The sequence below is a fragment of the Macrobrachium nipponense genome, chromosome 18, assembly GCF_015104395.2.
Source record: "Macrobrachium nipponense isolate FS-2020 chromosome 18, ASM1510439v2, whole genome shotgun sequence".
NCBI classification, from domain to species: domain Eukaryota; kingdom Metazoa; phylum Arthropoda; class Malacostraca; order Decapoda; family Palaemonidae; genus Macrobrachium; species Macrobrachium nipponense.
Window position 1 is genome coordinate 36,547,092 of NC_087211.1, and position 25,498 is coordinate 36,572,589.

At 38.7% G+C, this 25,498-nt stretch overlaps 1 protein-coding gene across 1 annotated transcript in view; it reads right to left on the reverse strand.

Moving 5' to 3' along the window:
• The window catches only part of LOC135196551 (uncharacterized), a 233,842-nt gene that overhangs the window by 1,361 nt on the left and 206,983 nt on the right, over positions 1-25,498 (reverse strand). Inside the window, exons 3-8 of the mRNA XM_064223399.1 lie at positions 22,538-22,761; positions 1,683-1,859; positions 1,421-1,566; positions 944-1,191; positions 564-815; positions 297-322 (exon numbers count right to left, since the gene is read on the reverse strand). Of these exons, the coding sequence (XP_064079469.1) occupies positions 297-322; positions 564-815; positions 944-1,191; positions 1,421-1,566; positions 1,683-1,859; positions 22,538-22,761 (1,073 nt within the window). The remainder of the gene's footprint in view (positions 1-296; positions 323-563; positions 816-943; positions 1,192-1,420; positions 1,567-1,682; positions 1,860-22,537; positions 22,762-25,498) is intronic.

A 25,498-nucleotide genomic window follows, 5' to 3' on the forward strand; every position in this document is an offset into this window, starting at 1 on the left:
TACCACAACTGAACTTGATTTGAATCTTTTAAACTGGAAACAGTACACTTCATTACTGAATTCCGATTAAGCAACATTAGAAACAACTGCCTATTCACATTGTTATCTATAAAAGACAACTTAACCTGACATGGCTGAACTGGCAACAAGTCATCTGCAGAAGTAGTTGCACTCTGATTCCTTTTAACAGCAAAATTCTGAATGGCAGTTGAGAACTTGGATGATATTCTTAAATCTTTTACAGTAAGTTCATGACAATGAGAGACAAAAAATGAAAAATATCTATGTTCACCAACAGCATGGCCAACACTTGGCAAACAGGCTGAAAGGTAGTAAAGTGTCCTAATAACAAATGGCATACAATTTTAATAGTTGATAATGAGTGGAGGATGTTTAAATCTTGGTAGTGGAATTGATACATTGATCTCTTTATTTAAATGCTGTCCATCAAGCTTCATACACAAGGACTCTTTATACCCATTGATGGGAACAGTGACATTCAAAAGCCACCATTTTCCTTCAAAGTCAATCCTTGACTATTCTTTTTAGTTTTAAAAATGAGCCATGTAGTACCCCTTTTGTTCTAATTGTTGTTCTATTTTTGCAGTCCCAGAAAAAATATCCCTTTGTGGTTCAGCTAAAAGACTAGCAGCTAAACTTAACTGACTCATGTAGATATCCAGATCACGAATAAGACTTCCTTCTGCTTGCACCATCTCTGAACAATGCTGTATACCAGTTAACACTTCCTTGACTGATGATGCAAGTTCTGGTTCTGGAGGCTTTGGGGATTTTTCTTTATCAATGCGTTTTGACTACAAAACTTCCATGTTTTTCTCATAAGTTCTCCCATCACTAAGTTTATTAAACGTAATTTATCATCTGTGACACTAGCAATTTTCACAACTCCATAATACGGTAACTTGCAAGTTTTGAGACAAACTTTACTGTCACTCAGAAAATTAACCACACTCAACAACAGAGAAATCCCATCAGATATAAGGATTACATTATCATGACTTTGGCAAGCTAGAGGTGAATTTTGTAACTTTTCCTCGTGCCATGATAGATTGCATTTCCTGTGTTCAATAGGTTTGATGACTGGAACATCTTTTGGGCGTCTTCTTGGCAATCCTATGTAAATAATACCAGCTTTACTAATAACCACAATGGCACACCTGTCGTCTTTTCCTGGAAAGTTTCAAATTGTATGTGAAATCTTTAAAACTATTTCAACATTTCACAGAGCAATCATACACCCCATAGTTTTACTTAATATTTTTCTTTCTAATACTAGTCAAGAAACTGCTAATATTAATGAATAGCAGTTCTAAGTTAATTGGATAGTTAACACAAGGTGTAGCCACCCATAAGAATGCACTCACTTAACAGCAAACCACTGGATAATCCCTACACAAACCTGCTGTGATTGCAACACTTGTGGCATATAGCTGAAGGACTAAGTAGCAGTTTGATTTATGTATTAGAGTTTCTGTCATTAACTCCAAAACCTGTATGTTCATAAATAAGCATAACCCACTGGGTTGACATTTGATGAGTACAACACTGAAAGCAGGATAGGAACACTTTCAAACACCAATTGATGCATACAGAATTACATCAACAAATACTATTATGATTGCTATAAGTAGTCATTAACTTATTTGGCTCCTATCCCATACTGCAACACATTGGACAACACATTGGTCATCTCTTCAATGAAGCAGCTTTGCACTACCTCAACCAAATCATTATTTACATCTTCAGTGTCCTGTACATGTAGACTCATCTTCTCATCAGCAATTACTATAGCATGCACAGTATCTTCTTCCCATTTTACTCTTAAATTTATATCCTTCCTGATATTTTTAGATTAATAACCTAAAATATTCATTCATTGGCCTGTAATTCTTGATTTTTTCATTTTTAAAGATTTTTGTTCATGGGTTTACTTCTCACTCCACTAAGAGGATCCTTTAAATGACTGGTGCAGGGTTTGATGTCTACCATATCAGCAGTTAAAATCACAGATATACCTTGTAGGTGATACATGCATTAGTGAGTAAGAAACCCACTCTTAACACCAAAGAATTGGTTACCAACCTTCATTTGTATGTAACAGCATTTAACAGAAATTATAAATTCCCTTTAAAAATTAAATTGCTGACATCTTAGATGTTATGTGTATGAAGACATCTTTACAGGAGTAATTTACTAACACTTTCCTCTTTACAGGAGTAATTTACTAACACTTTTCCTAATAGCATTTGCTCTGTCCCTACTATACACTTTTATAAGAATAATCTATATATACAGTATAGCTGGAAGGTTTTGTTCTGATGGTTAATGAAAAACAACTGAGTGCATTGACATAACCAATTTTAAAAGTAATTTGTATTTTTCAGAACACAAAACCTGAGGTTTTTTACATATATGATTAACTTCAGCAAGCTGGAAATCCAGCTGTTAAACTTTTGCCAAGGTGGTTATGGTAACAGTTGCAGAAGTATCGCCCACCAAGTCAGTGTACACACAGTTCTATGCAGTTTACCTTTTGGCCAAGGTGGCCAAGGTAAGAGAATGAGGGGTGTTAAGAGGTGGGCCTTTATGTAAACACCTCAAGTTTGTATGTTAGGGAAAATACAAATTACTTAAAAATTGCATTCGTTCGTAAACAAATACAAACCCTCAGGTTTTTACATGTGGGAGACTTTTTTGGAGGGATGATTCTCAGTAAATCTCTTAACTGACTGGTAGTTCAGCTCGCCTGGGTACTCTCTTTCCTGGTCATGAAAGAGCAAAGGAAGGAAAACGTACCTCTCTCTGATCTACTGAACTAGATAGATGTTTCAATCATTCACTTCTGGGCATTTTGAATTAAAGGAATGTAATATCCTTAAGTCTAAAAGGTTTGGATGAACCCACAGTTTTGGAGACTACAAAGCTAAGAATAACCAGCTGGTTTGCTCATAGTCAGTCCCTTTTCTCTCCCCTTGCTAGATTATAGATAGGATATTCATCATCTAGATAACCAGCATGCATGCCAGTCCAGCACGTCACTGTTCGGTTCACTGTTCCTCTGTTCATTGGAAGAGGAAGGAAGACCCGACAAAGGAAGGAGGCCAGTCCCACACCTCCCCCTTGCAGCTGCAACTTGTCCCTCAAGAGCTGGGTGTACTACATGACTTGTTGAACATCCTCAATAGAATCCAAGGACCTATAGGCAACATCCCAGGGTAGGGTAAAAGGAAATGAATGTGATCTGCACAAATACATTTCGTTTTGGTACTTGATCGACAGGTTCTTCCTGAATGCGATGGAGAGACTGTTGATCCTGGCAACGAAAGATCTGGCCATAAATGTACTGATGTCCACCAGAAAGTTACGGGGTACCCTTATTTGATCATCTCACTAGGCTAAGTTAGGATAATACCCAAGCAATCCTTACCCAACCTAGCCTCCTGAAGTTTATGTGAATGCCCTTGGTTGATGATTGAGGCACAAAGTATCTCTGGAGGGGAAGTGTGTACACGAAGTATCTGTGGAGGGGAAGTTTGTGTACACCCAAGGGTAGAGTTGTTTGTGTTCATAGGAAGGATAACAAGGCTCCTGTATTTTGATGTTATTTTCATGCCTAAATACATTTCTATGATGCAAAAAATGATTTACTAAATAAATATTAGTATTGATCAATACTGTATTAGTAAGTTTAATAAGATTAAATGATATCACATAATAACAAATAATTCTCTTTCTCTTACAGAGATATATGTTTTTTGTATAATAAATAAATGATTTACTAATTTTCAAATATTAACATTAATGTAAAGAGCAATCAATTTATTAAAGAAAATACTACAGTAAATTAGTAAGATTTTAGTTCATAAACATAAAAAAATTATGTAAGAATGAAGGAAATCCCAGTCTTCATGAATCTTTCTTTTGAATTACAGGTCCAAGCTGAGGTCCAACAGCTGTAAAATATATCAAGTAATGTGACAGGAGGGGAGGGAGTGTGTTTCTCTCTCTCTCTCTCTCTCTCTCTCTCTCTTCCTCTCTCTCCTCTCTCTCTCTCTCTCTCTCTCTCTCTCTCATCTCTCTGAGATGAGAGATGTTTATGGTACACATATGCATGTTTAATATTCCATCCAAATGAAAATAGAATAATAATAATAATAATAATAATAATAATAATAATAATACATAATAATAATAATAATGATAATAATAATAATAATATGTATTTTGATAGAAGACCCTCTTTTAGGCAAATGCTGTTAAAAAGGATGGCAGAATTAAGAGAGTTGATTTTATATACTGTTTTTTCTATTTTCCTTACAATTCACTTCTCAAGCTCAGCGATGTTTCTGAGTAACTGGCCAATATTCATATTGGGAATTCTCAAAAAATTGTAAATGCTAAAGGTAATGTTTTATTAGAACAGGATATTAGGTCCAGGTCAAGCAGGGGTCGTCGTCAGTGCCGGTATTATTCCGTAGGCGTAGTTCAGTTCGGGCCGGGGTCGTCTTTGGTTTTAAGGGCTGGTATTGGTGCTGGTATAGCTGGTATCAAGTGACGTTTTGACCTTCTCGCAGGTCATCTTCGGACGAGTTGGTTGAAGAGACTGTAGCAAGACAGTTTGTGGGGCAGTATTTATAGCGGCTTGGACCTAGAGTTGCATTCTCCTTGGTCGGGCCGGTCTTGGGCGGCGCTCGCACGAGAGAATCCCTGAGACCGAGGCGAGATCCTACATATGGGAGAGATGGAAATAACATCCCTCCCATATGTAGGAAGTGCAATAGATGGAAATAACATCTCTCCCATATGTAAGAAGTGCAATACGAAAAATGAGACCATAAACCACATAGCAAGCGAATGTCCGGCACTTGCACAGAACCAGTACAAAAAGAGGCATGATTCAGTAGCAAAAGCCCTCCACTGGAGCCTGTGCAAGAAACATCAGCTACCTTGCAGTAATAAGTGGTATGAGCACCAACCTGAAGGAGTGATAGAAAACGATCAGGCAGAGATCCTCTGGGACTATGGTATCAGAACAGATAGGGTGATACGTGCAAACAGACCAGACGTGATGTTGATTGACAAAATCAAGAAGAAAGTATCACTCATTGATGTCACAATACCATGGGACACTAGAGTTGAAGAGAAAGAAAGGGAAAAAATGGATAAGTATCAAGATTTGAAATAGAAATAAGGAAGGATGGGATGGGATGCCAGTGGAAATTGTACCCATAATCATAGAACACTAGGCACGATCCCAAGATCCTTGAAAAAGAATCTGGAAAAACTAGAGGCTGAAGTAGCTCCAGGACTCATGCAGAAAAGTGTGATCCTAGAAAGGCGCATAGTAAGAAGAGTGATGGACTCCTAAGGAGGCAGGATGCAACCTGGAACCCCACACTATAAATGCCACCCAGTCGAAGTGGAGGACTGTGATAAAGCAAAAATAAATAAATAAATAAATAAAAAGCAATGATAATAATAACTGTAATTACAAAAATCATGTGAAAGTATTTTACAGAAATACTACAATAATCTCTCTCTCTCTCTCTCTCTCTCTCTCTTTCTCTCTTACAGAGATGTATGATTTTTGTATGATAAATAAATGATTTACTAATTTTCAAATATGAATATTAATGTAAACAGCAATAATATCAATTCATTAATGAAAATACTAAAGTGAATTAGCAAGATTTTAGTTTATAAATAAAAAAATTATGTAAGAATGAAAGAAAATCCATTTTACCCTGCATCTTGTCTTTGAACTCCAGGTAGCCAAGCTGAGATGGCTGGGGTCCAACAGTTGTCAAATATATCAAGTAATGTGATAGGAGCCCCGGGGAGTGTGTTGCCCACTCAAGATCATATAAATTCTCTCTCTCTCTCTCTCTATTACTGAGATGAGAGAATTTCTATGGTACATGTGTGTTTATTAATATTTTTGCATAATAAAGGGATTTTGACGGAGGAAAAATCTATTTCTGGGCAATGACCTGTGTCGCCCAGTGAAATGGTTTCTTTGATACTCATTTCTAAGGCATAAATATTGCAATATATACCAGAGAAAAAAAGAGAAACGATAGTGATAGAATATCCTGGCTCGCTCACCTTTTAATTAAAGGTGTCCGGTATAGTAAAAGAGCGAGTGGATACCACTACCAGAGGTCCCTTGCCATTTAGTCTCCTCATCCGCCAAAATCCCTCACCTACAGAGGAGCTGAACTAAGGCCCCGCTACCAGCTACTACTATGGTGAGCGTCTTTGTCGTCATTCCTGAAGATAGCACCCAAGCTTGGGCCAAACAGGGTGTGGAATGCAAAAAGGAAGGGTGGGATTTCACTGGGCGACACAGGTCATTGCCCAGAAATAGATTTTTCCTCCGTCAAAATCCCTTTTCTGGGCTCAGCCTGTGTCGCTCCGTGAAATAGTGCCAGAGAATTGGCCCCTTCAAGCTTGGAAAGGAAGTGGAGAAAACAACAATATCAGGTAAATTAAAACACAAGTAAGGTTAATTGCTATAATATAAAGCTTAAACTTACAATAAAGTGATAAACATACACAGTAACATTGTGTTTTAATAAACCTTGAAGTAACTTACTCATCAAGAGATGTTTCGACATCACAGATGCATGAATTTTGGAAGGAGCACTTCGATATCGTAACGTGCATCCGACTCATCGATCAAGCTTGGCAGGAGGTTTCGAGGCGAACCTTGAATTCTTCGTGGAGGAAACTAGCCGGATGCCGTATCCGCCTGAGAATTCGAGGGATTCAACGTGGGCGAAGCTGGTGCAGATTCAGAAACAGTTGACGATACTGAAACTGTTTCGCAACCAGATCTTGACGAGATCGTTGCACTCGGCAAGTCCATGGGGCTGGTCGTCGACGAGGACAACATCAATGACCTTCTCAAGGAGCACCAAGAGGAGCTTACGACCTATGACCTGAAGGAGTTGGAGGCCATGCAACCTAACGTGGTTCAAGAAGAGTTCTCTAGCAGTGGCGAGGAGGAGGACGACGACCCTTGACAAAAGGCAAAGAAATAAGGATGCTCTAGCTGCCTTTTTCATAAGCTGCATCATTTGTAGAAAGACACACCCCTGGAAAAAGGCTTACACAGGTCGTATGCTTGCGCAGTTCGATGACGTTTTGCCCTGAGTCATTTCAGGAGCATTTGAAAAGCAGGCAGAAGCAATATTCCTTGGATAGTTATTTTTTAAAGAGGCCTTCAGTAGGAGTAAGCAAACAGGAAGATCCAAGTGATACAAAAAAACAGAAAGTTGAAAGAAAAGTAAAGTTTAAACGAAATTTTGTAAAAAAAAAAAAAACAAAAAAAAAAAAAAAAAACGTAAAGTATAAAAAAAGTAAAAATAAAAAAAAGGAAAAAAAAAAAAAAAAACTTAAATTTTAAGTTTTTTTTAAAGTTTGTTTAGTCTTAATGTTCCTGACATTTTTTAATGTGTTTTGAAAAGTTAAGTGTACGTACGTACAAGTTTTTTGCCGTCTGTCCTCCTCTGTCGCCACTTTACGGAGTGAGTCTCACTCGAAAGGTAAGGTTCCACATTTTACTACATACGTAAGTACAGTATTTCTTGTATACCATGTACACTAATACAGTGGACCCCCCGTATTCGCGTTCTCCAGATTCGCGACACACATTCGCGGATTCTCTCGGGAATGTTTCCCTGCATTATTCGCAGAAAATTCGAGCATTCGCAGTATTTTTTCCATGATAAATATCCACAAATTCCTTGTTTTTTTGATGAATTTCTTCATAAAATGCACTTTTTGTGATAAAAACTATTAAAAAAACCATGTAGGAAAATTTTTAGTGGGTGTTTCTTGAGTTTTAACTAACAAAATAGGCTGTTTTTAGCATTTTATATGGGTTCCAAACATTCGCGGGTTCTAACTATTCACGGGGGGTCTGGTACGCATCCCCCGCGAATACGGGGGGACCACTGTACTCTTTATTTACAGGTACTATGTAGTACATATTAGTAGTACGAATTAAGTTAGGTATTGAATGGTCCAAAATGGTCAATTTAGCTTTATTATAAAATTTACCGAGGTGTTTTTGTAGGACTTGGAACGAACTAGGCAATTTACATGTAAAATGCGGTTCAAAATACAAAAAGCTCAGATTACGAAGGTCGCCTCGGAACGGATTAATTTCGTATCCTGAGTGGTACCACTGACTACCATACCCGAATTAACCCATGAAGTAGCCCTGGCTCACCTGACCAGCCTGAACAAACAACCACCCCACAAAATTACCCACACTTAGGTAAAAATTTTTAATGCCAGCATTACCAATGCTGCAGGTAAACATTGTTACTGAATCACCTGTCCACGGTTGGCAACCAGCCGACAGTGACCACTTACGTCAATCGGTAAATCAGTAATCATTTGACGAGGGGAGGAGGGGGGGTGTCATTCAGGTGTTCAGGTAGGTATTACAATATTAGTTTTAATATAAAAACTCCACATTGCAATACACCACCTGAACACCTGAATTAGCCCGATTTACAACATTTAAAATGGAGGTGGGTTCAATCATTGTTTCAGCCTGACCAACAGATGTACATTGGTATAAACTCATTAAACTATTACCTTGGATTAATACTGTTAACTCACCTTCAATCAATGCTCAGGTGAGAAACGGAAGGAACGAGTACCTCAACGTTAGTCTAATTAGTCTAAGTCTCATTTTGGTCACGTCTAACCTCCCATGAAGTATAAACTTCTCATGTGTGGAGGGGAACTAAACATCTCACATGTGGCTAAACAGACTCCCAAAGTCCCAAGGGCAGATCCTTCCTGAAGTCTCCCATGTGGTATCATATACCTCTCATGTTTGGAGTGGAACTGAACATCTCCCATGTGGCTGTTAGCCTCCCATGTATGGAGAATAAGTTCCACGGGCAGATCTCTCCCGACGTCCACTGAAGGCGAGTGATGGATCCAGAAGACGTGATGAGGGAGCTGTGAAGTGGCAAAACAATATACTTACCAAGGATAGTGCACCAAACTCAGAGATAACCCATAAAAGTAGACAGACTAAATTTACAACAAGAAATCAATAAAACTACTACCTCCCCTACGGAACCCATGCTAATTCCCAACTAACATAACACTGTATTAGCCACTATGAACGTCCATAGAGAGTAACCCTCCTCTGTAATGAACTGTACATCTCTCGAGTAGAAAGAAGTGAATACCGATACTGACTTCCAAGACACCTCTTCTAAAATCCTGCTTACTGATAGGATGCGCTCTAGGGCACAGAATACTGTTATCCGAAATTGTGTCTCTGGGAAGGGATTGGGAAATGACCTTCCCGGGTTTATTGGGGGGGAAAGATTGCCTTAAGAAAAAACTGATCGCATTTTTCGATAGCGGTCTTGAGGGATTCCTGGGCGAAACAAATAAGGACCGTGGCCACAGCAATAATTAGGAAGTGCACGACAGGTAATATCTAAGTGCTCATACTGGACAAAGATGCATCTCGGCAACATCACCTCCGACGAAATCCTCGAGAGACAAAACCTTAAACTCTATCAGAAGAAGGTTAGTTTCTGACTCTGACTTAGCCACAAACTCCGGAAGATACAAGATACAAGTCCTTCCCCGCAAACGAAATTGATCTCGAGACAGCCTCAATTTCCCCCACTCTTTTAGCTGTAGCCAGTGATATTAAAAACAAAATTTTCTTCCTAGTAAGTTCTCGTAAGGACAAATTCTCCAGAGGTTCAAAAGCTTGCGAACTCAACAATTTTAGAACTTCTTAAAAGATCTGAGAAGATCATGAAGAACTCTACTATTAGAAATCTCTGGTAAATGAAACCTAAAGGTGCTAGCTAACATGGATCTGTAGCCTGCAATAGTAAAGTAAGAGAGGGACTTGGATTTTCTGAGGAAAAGAAGAAAATCCACCACCTTTGCTATTGTAGGGCACGAAATACTATGGTCTTGTCCCCTGCACCATTACGGTACGGACATTGCTCACCTTACCTGGTATAACTTTCTTGTAGACTTCCTCACGCACATAGAGTTGTCGAGCCACTCCCTTTCAAAAGATCAAAATCTTAGGCTGCTCGCTGCACAGTCTCCATGTAGCTAGATTGAGCACGGGAAGGTTCTTGTGATAACGATGAAAATGAGGCTGTTTTGAGAAGATCCTTCCTTTGTGGCAGGAGGATCGGAGGTTCGAACAGCAATCCCAAGAGATACGGGAACCAAGGTCTCTGAGGCCAAAACAGAGCAATTAGGGTCATCTCCATATTCTTGCACCCTCTTAGCTGCGTCAGTACCTGATGAATGAAAGCCGAACAGAGGGAAGGCATATACAGTGTTCCCCTGTATTCACGGGGATGTGTTACCAGACACCCCCGTGAATAGTTAAAACCACCACTAAAAATGCTTATAACTGCCTATCTTGAAAGTTCAGATACCATATGTATACCTTAAATAACATCCTACTTCAAATATGCCTAAAATTACTAACCTATTACTGCATTAATCTTTGAGGTTATATCATTTCAAAGTCATCTTAAACATTTTACCACTAAAAATATATACCTACAGTCAATAACAGAGAGAGAGAGAGAGAGAGAGAGAGAGACAGAGAAGAGAGAGAGAGAGAGAGAGAGAGAGAGAGAGAGAGAGAGAGAGAGGGCCCACTGAATGGCAACATCATATATCTGACCATCAAGACTGAAATTAAGATTATTTCTGAGACAAAACCTTACCTTACAGACCTTACATCTTGTTCGGGTTGCCCCAGGTCCCTCAGTGTGAGGCACCTCTAATGTCTACCAGAGAGTTGCTAGTACATATTCCGGTATATTTTGCATCTTCCAATCTTGGATGGTCTGGGATGCAGTTTAGATATTTGTCGAGCTTATTCTTAAAACACATCTACGCTCACTCCTGATAGTATTCCTCAGATGAGCTGGCAACGCATTGTATGACGCTGCATTATCGATGCTGGTGCGTAGTGGATTAATGTCCTGTGTGCTTTCCTTATTTTTTCCTGGTATAGTTTTGGGCACTATTAATCTACCTCTGCTTGCTCTTTCTGATATTTTTAGTTCCATGATATTTTCTGCTATTCCTTCTATCTGTTTCCACGCCTGAATTATCATGTAGCGTTCTCTTCTCCTTTCTAGACTATATAATTTTAAGAATTGTAGTCTTTCCCAGTAGTCTGAGGTCCTTAACTTCTTCTATTCTAGCTGTAAAGGACCTTTGTACACTCTCTATTTGTGCAATATCCTTTTGATAGTGTGGGTACCATATCATATTGCAATATTCAAGTGAACTACGAACATATGTTTTATAAAGCATAATCATGTGTTCAGCTTTTTCTTGTTTTGAAGTGCCGTAACAACATTCCCATTTTTGCTTTACATTTTGCCAACAGAGTTGCTATTTGATCATTGCATAACATGTTCCTATTCATCATCACACCAAGGTCTTTAACTGCTTCCTTATTTGTGATGGTCTCATTATTAGGTCCCTTATATGCATGATAGCTTTCTTTCTCTGTCTCCATAATTTATTGATTCAAATTTATCAGAGTTAAATACCATCCTATTTACCTCTGCCCAATCATATACTTTGTTAAGGTCTCTTTGTAGAGCGTTCCTATCTTCATCACAAGTAATTTCTCTACTTATTCTTGTGTCATCTGCGAAACTACTCACTACCGAATCCTTAACATTATTGTCTATGTTCTTCAATCATAATAACAAACAGTATTGCAGCTAACACCGTACCTTGCGGCACACCGGATATTTACCTTGGCTTCATCCGATTTCTCGTCGTTTGCAATAACTATCTGTTTTCTGTTGTGTAAAAATTCTTTTAACCATCTTCCTACTTTATCCACGATATTGTGTTTTCTAATTTTCTTTGCTAATATATTATGGTCTACTTTATCAAAAGCTTTTGCAAAAGTCTAAATAACACATCTGTTTCTTTCCGCTTTTCATATTTTTGAATATGTTTTCACGGTGGACTAACAGTTGGGTTTGTGTACTTTTTCCGGGTACGAAACCATGTTGTCCTTTATTAAACAAATTATTTTTTATTAAATGTTCATAATATTTTTCTTCATTACCCTTTCATACACTTTCATAATATGTGATGTTAGATCACAGGCCTATAATTACTTGCCTCTAGTCTTGATCCACTTTTGAAAGGGGGTAGGGTAATATATGCTATTGTGCTCATCATATATCTTGTCCTGTATTCTACACTTTGTCTTAATAATATTGCAAGTGGCTTTGCGATAGAATGAACTACTTTCTTTAACAAAATAGCAGGAATTCCATCAGGCCCTGCAGCAGCTCCATTTTTAATTTCATTAATAGCCTGCACAATATCAGCTTCATTAATATCTATGTCAGCTAAATATTCACTATTTTCATCCTTACTTCTATATCATTATCTTCATTATCTATTCTAGGGGTGAATTCTCTCTTATATCGTTCTGCCAGTATGTTGCAAATTCCTTTTTTTCATTCGTTAATCTCCCTTCAATTCAATCAGAGGGCCTATTTCTATTCTTCTTTTATTCATCTCTCGCATATGAGTATAATAGTTTGGGGTTTTGCTTGATATTTAATAGGGTTTTTCTTCCAAGTCCCGTTTTTCATTTTCTTTTGATTGTATAATCTTTTGTTCTGCATTTTCTATCTTACTTTTTAGTTCTATAACTTTCCATGCATTTTTTTCTTTTGCAAGACCTTTTTTCACTTTCTGATTTTCTGGAACAAGATCCTTCTGTCTCTTGGTATGCATGAATGATGTTTTACTTTTTCTTCTTCGGTATATATTTTTATTTTTCCACTATTATCTCCAATATTTTATATAATATCTCCGTATTTACCCTTATGTCATCACTTACGAAAAATGTTATCCAATCTTTGTTTAATTCTTCATTAATTTCTGACCATTTTATATTTTTACTGTAGAAGTTGTATTTTCCATATCCTTCCCACTTTTTCATTTCTTGCTTATCTCTATTTTCACTTGCTTTGGAATGAACTAATTCTATGACATTATGGTCTGAAATACTCGCATTATAAACTATTATTTCTTTAACATAATTCATCTCGTTCACAATATAGGTCTAAAGTATTTTCCTTTCTTGTTGGCAGGTGATTTATTTGTTGAATGTTGTATTCTAGTAGCATATCTAATAGCTTTTCAAATTGCCTCTTATCTTCTGCACTACGATTACTCTCTTTTTTATATGTATAAGTACAACCACAATCTCCTATTTGTTCTTTCCATTCTACGAAGGAAAGTGAAGTCACCAGATAGGAGAATAGTCCAGTCCTTGTGATCTACATATATCATCCATTTTTCAATTATTAAGTCAAACTCTTTAGTATTAGGAGGTCTATATATTATATGTTTCATCAATTTTTCAGATTCAAATTCTACCGCTATTAGTTCACATTCTGAGTTACTATATTTGCATCATATATATTTTTCCTGTTTTTTGTCTTTCCCATATATTGCGGTTCCCCTTGATTCCTATTTTTTCTATCTGATCTATAAGTTTTGGAACCCTTTTATTTGATCATCATTCCCAGTCTCTTTTAATTGGGAATACCAGGTTTCACTTATATTCATTATATCTATTTTCTTTTCATTTGGGTTAGTTCTTCTAAGTACTCTATTTTTCTTTTGAGTTACTCGTAACTAAACCCTGCGCATTCATCACTATGATGGTTTGCGTGTTTTCTCCTTCATTTAATACTGGTAGTAATAAGGATTTTCCCATGTCTCTTTCTGTTCTGGTATGTTGTTCTTTTTTTCATTTCCAGAAATTCTGACATTAAAAAATCCAACTTTTCCATAATATTTGATCTCCTTCAATCATAATTATTAATTTGTGTCTGAATCTGCAATTTTCACTCCGTTTCTGCAATATCCTCTTGCATAATAAATACAGTTATTATCTCTTGAGTAGAATTTCGGAGCTGATGCTTTGAAATTTTTTGCTGACACCTCTGCATATCTCATTGGTGGTTTGCTTTTCTCTTTTACCTGATATTCTTGATTTTTCTCTTTATTTGTTTCTTTCTTATTTTGGATTTTATTACTTGGTTGGTTATTTTTGTTTATGATTATGATTCATGGTACAGGGTGCATATATTTGCATTTTTTGTCGAACTTACATCCTTTTCCTTCTTTTAGGTTTTTACATATTTTTGGATGCAGATCTCTGCAATCATCCCCATATCCATCTAAGTATGCACATTTACCATATATTTCATAGTTTTGACATATCTTAGGATGTTTGTAGTAACATCTTTCTCCAAATCTGCAATTCCCTCTTTTCAAAAGGATTGCAGATTTTGTCTTTCTTGTCTATTTTTTCCTCTTTCCCGTCATTGTATAGATCTGGGTAGAGCCTCTTCGGGATTTGCTTTTCTGTTGTCATAATCGTAAGTATTTTTTCTTCGTAGGTATGCTGCTTTACTTGCCTCATATGTAGTATCAATGAGTATCTCTGCATCATACTTTTATCTTGTTCTTTGTTTCCTTATTTTTTTCTGTCATTTCATTTTTGTTTACTTCTCTTCCGTTTTCTCTTCTTTTTCTTCTTCTTCTTCTCTTCTCTTCTTCTTCATCCTCAATATTTGTACATTCAATCTTGATTTAATAACATTGTCTATCCATGATAGACATGTTGAACAAAAAATTCTTGTATCTTTTCTCAAATCTTGTATTACCTCAGCACACTGTGGATGGGTCGGAATGTTGCATGCAGCACATTTTCTGATTAGGTTTTGTGGATTGACTATGCTATACCAAACCTTACACAGTTTGCATGCTTTTGGCATTCTTTTTCCTAATGCATCAATTAGGATATTCACAAGATTCACCTATTCATTTTCTTTGTCGGAATATGTTGGTTTATGTATATTTTCTTTATGAGTCTCTTGACCACTTGGATTTTATTTGGAACTTCTTCAATTATTTTCAAGATGTTTCATTAGATTTGTTCCAGTTTGAAGGATTATATCCTTCTAATATATCTATGAATGCTTTTGTATCTTTTTGGTTAGGACTGTTGCTGATTTCATAGATGAGAAATGCCAGTTCCCTTCCTGCTACCTCATCGTATTGCGAATCTGCTAAACACGCCAAATTACGCCACCCTTCTTCCGCAGTTGGAACTTACTGCCATCTTGTTTCTGATTATAGTATTACACTTGATAAACTAAACTTAGAAGACGCTTTATCCTACTATTTTCACACTAATCTTATCACCGATAGTTCACGAAACACTTCTAGATATTTCTCAAATCTTTAGTCGTATGTTAAACTTGTGATATCTGTTGATTATTGTGACTTCACGCGGGTACGTATCACCAAGCAAGATGGCTACTACAAGAAAATAATAAGGAGAGAGAGAGAGAGAGAGACGAGAAGAGAGAGAGAGAGAGCGAGAGAGAGAGAGAGAGAGAGGGAGAGAGAGGAGAGAGAAGAGGATAACTCCTAGACTCCGACTCCTCCCCTCCGCCAATTCGTATATCAAACTGTCATTACTCCTCCGCCCACAGTCCTCCAAGCGGATAAAAAGACTGGGAATCACATTTTTAATTAATCTTATTATTTGAAAATTAGTTAAAAGGTAAATCACTTATTTATTCTACAAACAAATAAACATACGTAAGTAAGAGAGAGAGAGAGAGAGAGAGAAATGTTATTGTTACTGTTACTCATTAAACTTAATATTATTGTAAACTAGTACTGTATATTACTATTTTACCAGAAAATGTAGTAATGTCCTTAAAGATAGACTTAATACTACACTCCAGCCCAACAGAGGCAATGGAGTACTTATACATTACACTTCAGCCCAAACAAGAGGGCAAGGATTTACCACTAAACATAACATGAAATATCGTGTTGTGGAGAGAGAGAGAGAGAGAGAGAGAAGAGAGAGAGAGAGAGAGAGAGAGAGAGAGAGAGAGGGGGGGGGGTTATCTTATTTAAGAGTGAAATGGATAGATTATTGTATTTCTTTAAAATATTATAACATGAATTTTGAAATTAGTTACATTATATTATTATTATGCAATAATATTAATAAACATAAACTGATTACCATAGAAATTCTCTCATCTCAGTAAGAGAGAGAGAGAGAGAGAGAGAGAGAGAGAGAGGCAGAGAGAGAGAGAGAGAGAGAGAGAGAGAGAGAGAGAAGAGTTACATGATCTTGAGTAGGCAACACACTCCCCGGGGCTCCTGTCAAATTACTTGATATATTTGACAGCTGTTGGACCCCAGCCATCTCAGCTTGGCTACGTGAAGTTCAAAGACAAGATGTGGGTAAATGGATTTTCTTTCATTCTTACATAATTTTTTTAATTATAAACTAAAATCTTGCTAATACACTTTAGTATTCTCTTTAATGAATTGATATTATTGCTGTTTACATTAATATTGAAATTTGAAAATTTTAGTAAATCATTTATTTATTATCCAAAAAACATACATCTCAGTAAGAGAGAGAGAGAGAGAGAGAGAGAGAGAGAGAGAGAGAGAGAGAGAGAGAGAGAGAGATTATTGTAGTATGTTCTGTAAAATACTTTCACATATGATCTTTGTAAATAAAGTTATTACTATTCTTATTTTTATGATTATTATTATTATTGTTATCATTTGAAAATAATAATAAAAACATATGTACATACGTGTACCATAAAAATCTCTCATCTCAGTAGAGAGAGAGAGAGAGAGAGAGAGAGAGAGAGAGAGAGAGAGAGAGAGAGAGAGAGAGAGAGAGAGAGACCTGGCGTTCGAAAGAAAGATGCGTGAAGACTGGGATTTCCTTCAGTATTAATAATAATAATATCTTTAAATTAGTATATCATTTGTATCATAAAAATGTATTTAGGCATGAAAATAACGTAAAAATACACTAATAGTGATTATCTATCATTGGAAAACCCTGCGAATAGGCAAATTTCCCTCAAATAATGGTTAGATATGGCCCAGAGAGAAATCGCGAATCCAGAGAACGCGAATACAGGGGACCCACTTACATGTAGATTGTCCTATGAGTTGAGCATAGAATCCGTCCCACAATACTAGGGTCAACTACTGGAGAGAAATATACAGGGAGACGATAGTTCATCCTTGTGGCAAACAGATCCACCGTGGCTGGCCACCTCTTTAACAGTGATTGGACTACCTCTAGCGCTGATGTCCATTCGGTTCCTCGGACTTCTTCACGAACAGCTCAGAGCGTCTTCTAGGACGTTGAGCTTTCCCGCAATGAACTGCAGATGTAACGAGACCTTGTGGCTTTCGCATCAAGGTAAGATTCTCTGCGCGATGATGTTGAGGGTTGACGATTTTGTACCTCCCTCTCTCTTAGATAAGCTAGTGCCGTAGCGCTGTCTGAAAAGAGTGCTACGACTTTCCCCTGAACTTCATCTTTGAAGCTTAACAGAGCCTCCTCTATGGCTCTTAATTCTCGGACATTTATTGACTCCTCCCGATCCGAAACCGTCCAAAGGCCCTCGGCCTGAGCTTCCTCCAGGGTTGCACCCCAACACTGATTAAAGGCATCTGAATACAACTGGAGATCTGGAATCGGGAGGGCAAAACTTATGCCAGTAGTCAGATGAACCTCATCTGACCACCACCGAAGATCTCGAGGCAGAATCGTCCCAGATTATCACTGCGTTCTCTTCCCGAAAGTCCCAGCAATTCCTGAAATGTATGTGCAGAGAACGCATCCAGAGACGAGAGCCTGGAACTGAGAAGGGACAGATGACATCTTTCCCAGAAGACTTCTCCACTCTTTTGCAAGTTGCACTTTGTCTAGTTCCTCGCTGGCCGAGTGGTTTTCGAGCTAGGCTGCCAATCCGGTGGTGGTCTCAGGTTCGATTCCCGGCTCGGCCAACGCGGAATCAGAGAAATTTATTTCTGGTGATAGAAGTTTATTTCTCGATATAGTGGTGTTCGGATCCCACAATAAGCTGTAGGTCCCGTTGCTAGGTGATCAATTGGTTTCCTAGCCATGTAAAAAGAAAAATATCTAATCCTTCGGGCCAGCCTAGGAGAGCTGTTAATCAGCTCAGTGGTCTGGTAAAACTAAGATATACTTAATTGCACTTTGTCTGAGAGAAAGAGCTTGACTGACTCACAATCGACTGCACTAGTTCTCGTGTCAGGAAAGCCTTCAAACGAGGCATCTGAATCGCCATGCCAAGATAGGTAATATTCTGAGAAGGGACAGGGAACTCTTCATCATATTGATATGAATCCACAATGTTCTCGCAGAGCTTTAGAAGAAAGTTCCTTGCTCTTAAAGCCTCCTCCCTAGAAGAAGGTTGAAGTAGCCAATCGTCCAGGTACCTCCTCATGCGGAAGCTCTGATGATGCATGATAGCAGAAACAGGAGCTATCACCCTCATGACACCTGAGGTGCTGTGGTTAGTCCAAAAAACAGAGGACTTTGAACTGGACGGTTCCCATCTGGGGCCCAAGAAACAAAGGAATCTCTGAGATTCCAGATGTACTGGAACTTGGAGATAGCATCCTTGAGGTCCACTGACACCATCCAGTCGTGTTTTTGGACCGACCTCAGCACCGACTGAATCGTTTCCATGCGAAACTTATGAAAGCAATGAAACGGTTCAGGCCTGAAAGATCTATGATGGGCCTCCAAGAACCATCTGCCTTGGAGGTTATGAAGATTCGATTGTAAAAGCCTGGAGTAGGGGGGAGCTAGTTCTAACGCTCCCTTGTCCCACAAAGAATGAATTTCCCATCGTCAAAGCCTTCCCCTGATGGATGACGGGGAATAGCTTGAAAGAACTAACTGGGGATTAGTAGTGAGGGGAAGAATGGAAAGGGAGCTTGTACCCCACTCTCAAAACCTCCACCACCCAACTCTCCGCACCCCACTTCTCCCACGTTGTTACGAAAGGGGACAAACAACCTCCTACTGGCGTCAACGAAGGGAGTGTCTCTTATCTCCAAAAACCCTTCTTGCCAGAAGAGGGTTTCGAGGAAGCAGAAGGTTTGGATGAAAACCTGACTTTCTTCCGAGACCTGTCTGGGGAAGATTAACCGGAGTGCTTACCTGGAGAGGATGCATGCAAACCTTTAGGGGACCTATTGCTCTGAGCAGCCACCCAAATACTGGGCTTGCTGCAACTCAACTACGGACGTGGATGAAACAAAATTACCCATGGATGATAAATCGTCCTCCTAGAAGGGACTGTCACAGAGCGCCAACGGAGGCCTGGACAAAACTCGCTTATGAATATCTGGGAAATGAGATGGGAGATGGCTCAGGTAAAGATCCCACCTCTTCTTGCCGACAAAGGTAGTACAACCACCCGAGACGTTCGTTGATGAGCTAAACCATTGACACCGATGTGATAAGGTTATCGAATATAATGGGATCCAAAGGACCATACCCGTCCCGTTCTAAGAAACCCATAAGGCCCAAGAGCATCATATAGTATGCAACAAGAGCTTCAGACTGATTCCTACAGGTGTCTTCAAGCAGTCTCACTCCGAAATACCAATGAGTCTGTACCTGCAGGGATCTTGGGAAGGAGAGCCTCTAACGATTCGTTAAGAGGTGCTCTGAACCTGAAGAAGGGTTAACCGCTATGCCATACAAGGGTTTACAACTGGGAATAAGTGCCGAGTCTGCCTACCTTCCCCCACTACCGCAGCTAACCGAGAGAGTGCCTCCCATCCGGGCTTTTTTGTTCCACACACCCAAACCAATGCAAACTTGCATGATGGATGCTAAAACCAGCGGTTGGTAGAGAAAAGTTCTCAAACATAGCTTGGCTAGGTTTAAAAGGTCCTCATCGACTTTCAACTGAGGAAACAGATGGTGAATGAGGTCTATAATTCTTCGATACTCGCTGTCTCTCACAAGCAGACAGCCTGTTACGGAGGAGGAGGAGGACCTATGTCCTCGACAGAAAAATCTCTCTCTACATCTTATGAACACACCTGAGCGGAAGGAGAAGTAGAGGCAAGACCAACTCCCAGAATACCACCCTGACGAGACGGAGAACCTAACCTTCCCTGACCTACACCTAAAGACTGAACATCGGGAGATATCAAACCCGGATTTGAGCCAACCACAAAGAGATGCACAAAATCACCTCTACCAAGAGATGTGGTAACTACCGACAGACTCAAGGATTCTTGCGGAAGCAAAACACCGCTGAAGCTGCGTAGACCTAGCGATTCATGACCTTGATTCAACAACTTGGATGAACAGAATTAATATCCAAGGGAGATTTTCCCGAACATGCCAAGGAGGACGCATCCCATGTGTGTACATCCACCACTGGTGAACACGAAACATCCAGGTGTAACCGTCCTTGCTGAGCAAACATCGGACCCGACAAAGTCTGGAAACCTGGACGACCTGCTACCAAACCCGACACCAAACTAACACCAGTAACCAAATCCAGCGGAATATCTTCTACCTTATGAAGACGGACGGAGAAAGCAAAACAGAGGGAAGAACACTGGGAACTAACCTCGGTCCAGTGATTGCAGAAGTGGGACAGGTAACCGAGGCACCTGCCGCAGCAACACTGAAACCAGCGTTAGAGAAGGATACTAATAGAAGTAACTGCGAAGACAAGTAAGACATCAACACCTCACCTGAATGGGAAAACCTGCGGAAAGTGACAAAGCCGCGTTAGAAGCAAAAGTACTCTCATGAGGGAAAACTAAAGGAGAAGGTAGGAAACACTCCCCTGAGGGGTCTACCGAATGCTCTGAAACTGAAACAGAACCCGAAACCGGGGGAATAGAAACTGAAGAAAACCTGGGGATATAGAAGGATTAGAAGCCATCCTTTTAAGGGAAAGAAATAAAAAAATAGATTCCTTACACCTTGAAAATCTAAATACAAATCATTACAGAATAAAGGGAAATTCTTAAGAACATGGTCCTGAATATTACAGAAACCCAAAAGAAAACACTGCCTAACTAAAGACCTATACCCCTATGAAAGGCCTAAAAAAAAGATCACCATTCTAATCAGCCAAATTGAACTGAGCAATGCTTGAGAAACCCTCAGAGGGCAAAGGTTCTGAAAGTATTTCTACACGGAAAAGGAATCTTTGAAGAGGAAGGGGCATTCAAAGTACTACCACTGAAGGATCAGAGTTGAAGCTCCCTGAAGGAGGAAGGCTAGATTTACTTTGGTGGCTCAGTATTGGCCAGAAACAAACAATTCTCTGGATCCAATGACGATCCTAACCTAGCAGGACTAAATAAAGGATCTGAAGCCAACTGCCCTTGGAACCATGTCTCGCCTAACTGATCCCTAACACCCTAGTTACCTGCGTCATTCTTATTTCTGATTTAAACTCAGACTTCTGTTCTCAGAGGAAGAAGCGAATTCTGCTGCAGACACTGCCTGCTCCTCGCCGGAGGGGGGGGTTCAGTAGTTCTTCCCATCAGGGTTGGTTTCTGGAACAGGCAGGGAGGCTAGAAGAGAGCAGTTAGTACAAATGTTCCCCTATTGCTAATTTCATCTCGTCTTGCAACTTTGCATCAACGTAGTAAACAACCCAGACATACTCGATGTTCACCCTATCTTCTAAAACTTCTCAAACAGGACTGACTCTAAATCAATAGCTTAACTCTAACTTGGGTTTAGCCCCTGAAGCTAACCTACCCTTACTCTTTAAAGCAAGAGCTTTCCTATGCTAATATAAGCCTGCATCTGGTCGGTAGACCAATCCCTACACTCTGACATCTACGACCTAGATTGCATTGAATCTTCCTACATGAAATAAACAATTAATGTCGATCGTATTTGAGTGTACTCATCCTCGTTTGCAGGCGGTACAGGAGCGATGAGCTGCTGCATCTTCCCTGGAATGGTCTGGAGGTGTCTTAGCCGTGGGAGGATCCTTTGAAGTTTAGTCCATTATCTTCAATCAAACAGAGAAAAACCAAGGCAAAATCCAAAACAAGCTAAAGGTGTCAACAAATCTTATCCAAGAACACAGTGGGGGGTCGGGCTGTGACCAAAGTTTTGCATGCTGCAAGAAAAGTCTTGACATGCGAGCAAACAAAATGCAATTGACATAAGTGGTCAATGTCGGCTGGTTGCTGGCAGCAGCGTTGCCAACCGTTGACAGGTGACACGTAACAATGTTACCTGCAGTGTTGGTAATGCTGGCAGTTAAAATTTTACCTAAGTGTGGGTAATTTTGTGGGGTGTTGTTGGGGCTGGTCAGGTGACCAGGGCTAATTCAGGTGTTCAGGTGGTGTATTGCAATAAGATGCAGTTGTAAAAAAATTCTAATCATATCTTCTTCTGTTCATCCAATCAAATCAGAAGTCAAAATGGCTGTAAAAACCAATATGGAATGGGGACTCATATCCAAAAACAGAAACTGAAAATCATCGGCTGAATGACACAAGATTCTGCTTAACTAATGAGACTTTTGAAGAAAACAGTTACCAATATGTACTGTACCTTTGACAAACTCCAGACCAAACAACGCTTTCCTCAGGATGACACAAAATAGATAACGTTCCAGGGAATTTAACATGAGCAGCCATCAGAGCCCCTGTATCAAGAGCAATGATAACAGCAGCACAACACTTAGATAACTGTCCTGAACTGATTCCACTTTTCCTTCCAAATATCCCGACTTCCATCTCTTCATTCAGCTGTATGGGATACAGTCGACCAGAGGTCTGAAATGATAATATTGTAGTATACCTAAGGTGAAAATATTTAACTCCAAAACAGCCTCTCATTTTCAAACAAATCTAAAAATATAACTTAAAACTTCATCAGATCCACTACAAATAGCATACTGAACATAAAAAAAAAGATATGAGAAATAGGTTTAATATGTATACTACACAAGAGATCTTACATAACACCATAGCATAGAAAACTTTGTAGCATGTTCAATTCTTGGTTGTTAAATATGTAAGTCATACCCCTTTATTTTCTTTGTACAATCTAAATACCCTCTTCCAATAAATAAGCATGATAACTAACGACATGTCTCTTACCATTTCAAGTAAATATTACCAGCAATATTAAACAACATTATTTATGATTTATTAATATAACATTATAACCCATCTCTAACATTTCAGCTAAATATTGCCAGCAGTATTGACCAGTATATATGTCTTGTTAATATACAATGACACATAAGCGGCAATGGGAGAGGAAACAACTCATGGCAAAAGCAGCAGAAGTAAGGCACATCATCTGGAATAACTGACTACATATTCAGATGGACAACTCTCCTACACAAAGTCATTATCAGTAGAATCAAGCATGGACAACCAAATCAAAAGTAATCCCTTGATTATCCAAACACACATTATTCAGATACAATAAGATCCCAAGAACCAAAGATATGTGCAATGCTGCAAAGGTCTAACAAAATGGTGGTAACAACATGCTTGCACTCATAACAGACTGAGAAAGGGTCTGGGATGTTTAGGAGGCAGAGGAAAGTTCCCAAGGAGGTGGTGGTGGTGGTGTGTCAAAAGGCTGAGAGCAGCGATTTAGGATTCAAGGCTTCACCTGTTCGCGGATTTTTCTGGGAATTGCCTCCAAATTTTTCTTGTCAAATTCAGTAATTTGTGAATTTTTTCATCAAGCAATTTAATAGCAAAATCCACTCCTCTGGCTAGCTCTCGAAGGGAGTGACATCACACTAATTAACAGTCCATATGATTACCAGAACCGACTTTACTCCATTCGGTATTATCGAGCTACCTGCATAAATGATGAAACCATAGATTTGAGTTCCCAGAGTTGTGAAGTTGCAATTGATATCTCCGATTAAAGATATATTAAGTTATACTATATTATTATGAGGATATTAGATGATTCTGTCAGTGCAACCTTTTTTTATTCTGATCATGCACTGCCTAAATACACAAGCATCATGTTTTTTTTATTTTAATTGGTGTTGACCTACATTAGCAGTTCCACATAGACCACATTAACCCTTAAACGCCTATTGGACGTATTAAACGTAGACGAAAATTGTCTGTTGGGTGCTTAATTGACGTATGATACTTCGACGCAAAAAGTTTTTTTACAAATTCGCGGAAAATAGTTATAGACCTACTTGGCAAAAACTTTTGATTCACGCACCTTGAGGGATGCTGGGAATTCAAGGATCAAGCTGTTGTTTTGTTTACAAGCATTACCCAGGCGCACATGCGCATATTTCTTTCTTCTCACACTAAAAAGCATCAGTGACACATCTCAGAAATTATTTCATTACATTGACGTAATTTTTGCACCATTTTACATTAGCCGTTACATAGTTTTATATATGAAAATGTGCGCAATTTCATGTAGAATACAACAAAAAACAACCCATGGTTGTAGCTTTTATCAGTTTTGAAATATTTTCATATAAATAACGATGTGCCAAAATTTCAACCTTCGGTCAACTTTGACTCGACCGAAATGGTAAAAAAAAGCAGAAGCTTCTGACATGTCCAATTTAGCAGTTCTCTGGTATTATAGCAATATTTTACTAGAAATAGTGCTAAAGCAGACATATTTCACGGGAATTGTTAGCCAAAACTCTTATATTATTTAGTAATACTCAATCATTACCTTCATTTTGCAACAAATTGGAAGTCTCTAGCACAATATACCAATTTGTCAAAAATTCTATTTTTCCTAACTATACAAACCTGAGGTCCTTCAACAATAGGAAGGTACTTAGCGGCAGCTGAACCGGTCGTAAGCTTCGAACAAGGGGTTCAGTAGTTAACCCTTTAACGCCGATTGGATGTATTAAACATCGACATAAATTGTCTGTCGGGTGGCGATTGGACGTATGTTACATCGATAAAAAAAGTTTTTTTAAAAATTCGCGGAAAAATACTTATAGGCCTACCAGGCAAAAACTTTGAATCAATCGGCACCTTGGTAGGGATGCTGGGAGGGGGCTCAACGGATCAAGTGGGTTTTGTTTTACAAGCGTTTACGCTTTTTTATTAATTAAATTATATTAAATTTCTTTAAATTAAGCAGGGCCGCGACAAGGTGCGAATTTCTTTATCGACACTAAAAGTATCAAGTGACACAGCTCTGAAATTATTTCGTCACTGACATAATTTTGCCACCATTTTGTTTTTTAAGGACAGGACTTTGATATTCATACAACTTAATAAGGTGACTTGGGACATCTCCAAACAGCATATGATTTTCGCCTCTGACCTTCGGTTTTGTGACGCCAGGGCGATTTATCCCGAAAATAACCATTTTTCAAATTCTATCTCCTCCTTGATAGTTAATATTAAGACCTGGGATTACTACCATATATAGACCTGATGGTTAGACCTCCATCGAATGAAGCGTTTTTTTCTAAAAGTCATTTTTTTTGCTAGATATGAATTTTCCAATATGGTAAAAAAATAAACCCTATAAATCAGGAGAAAA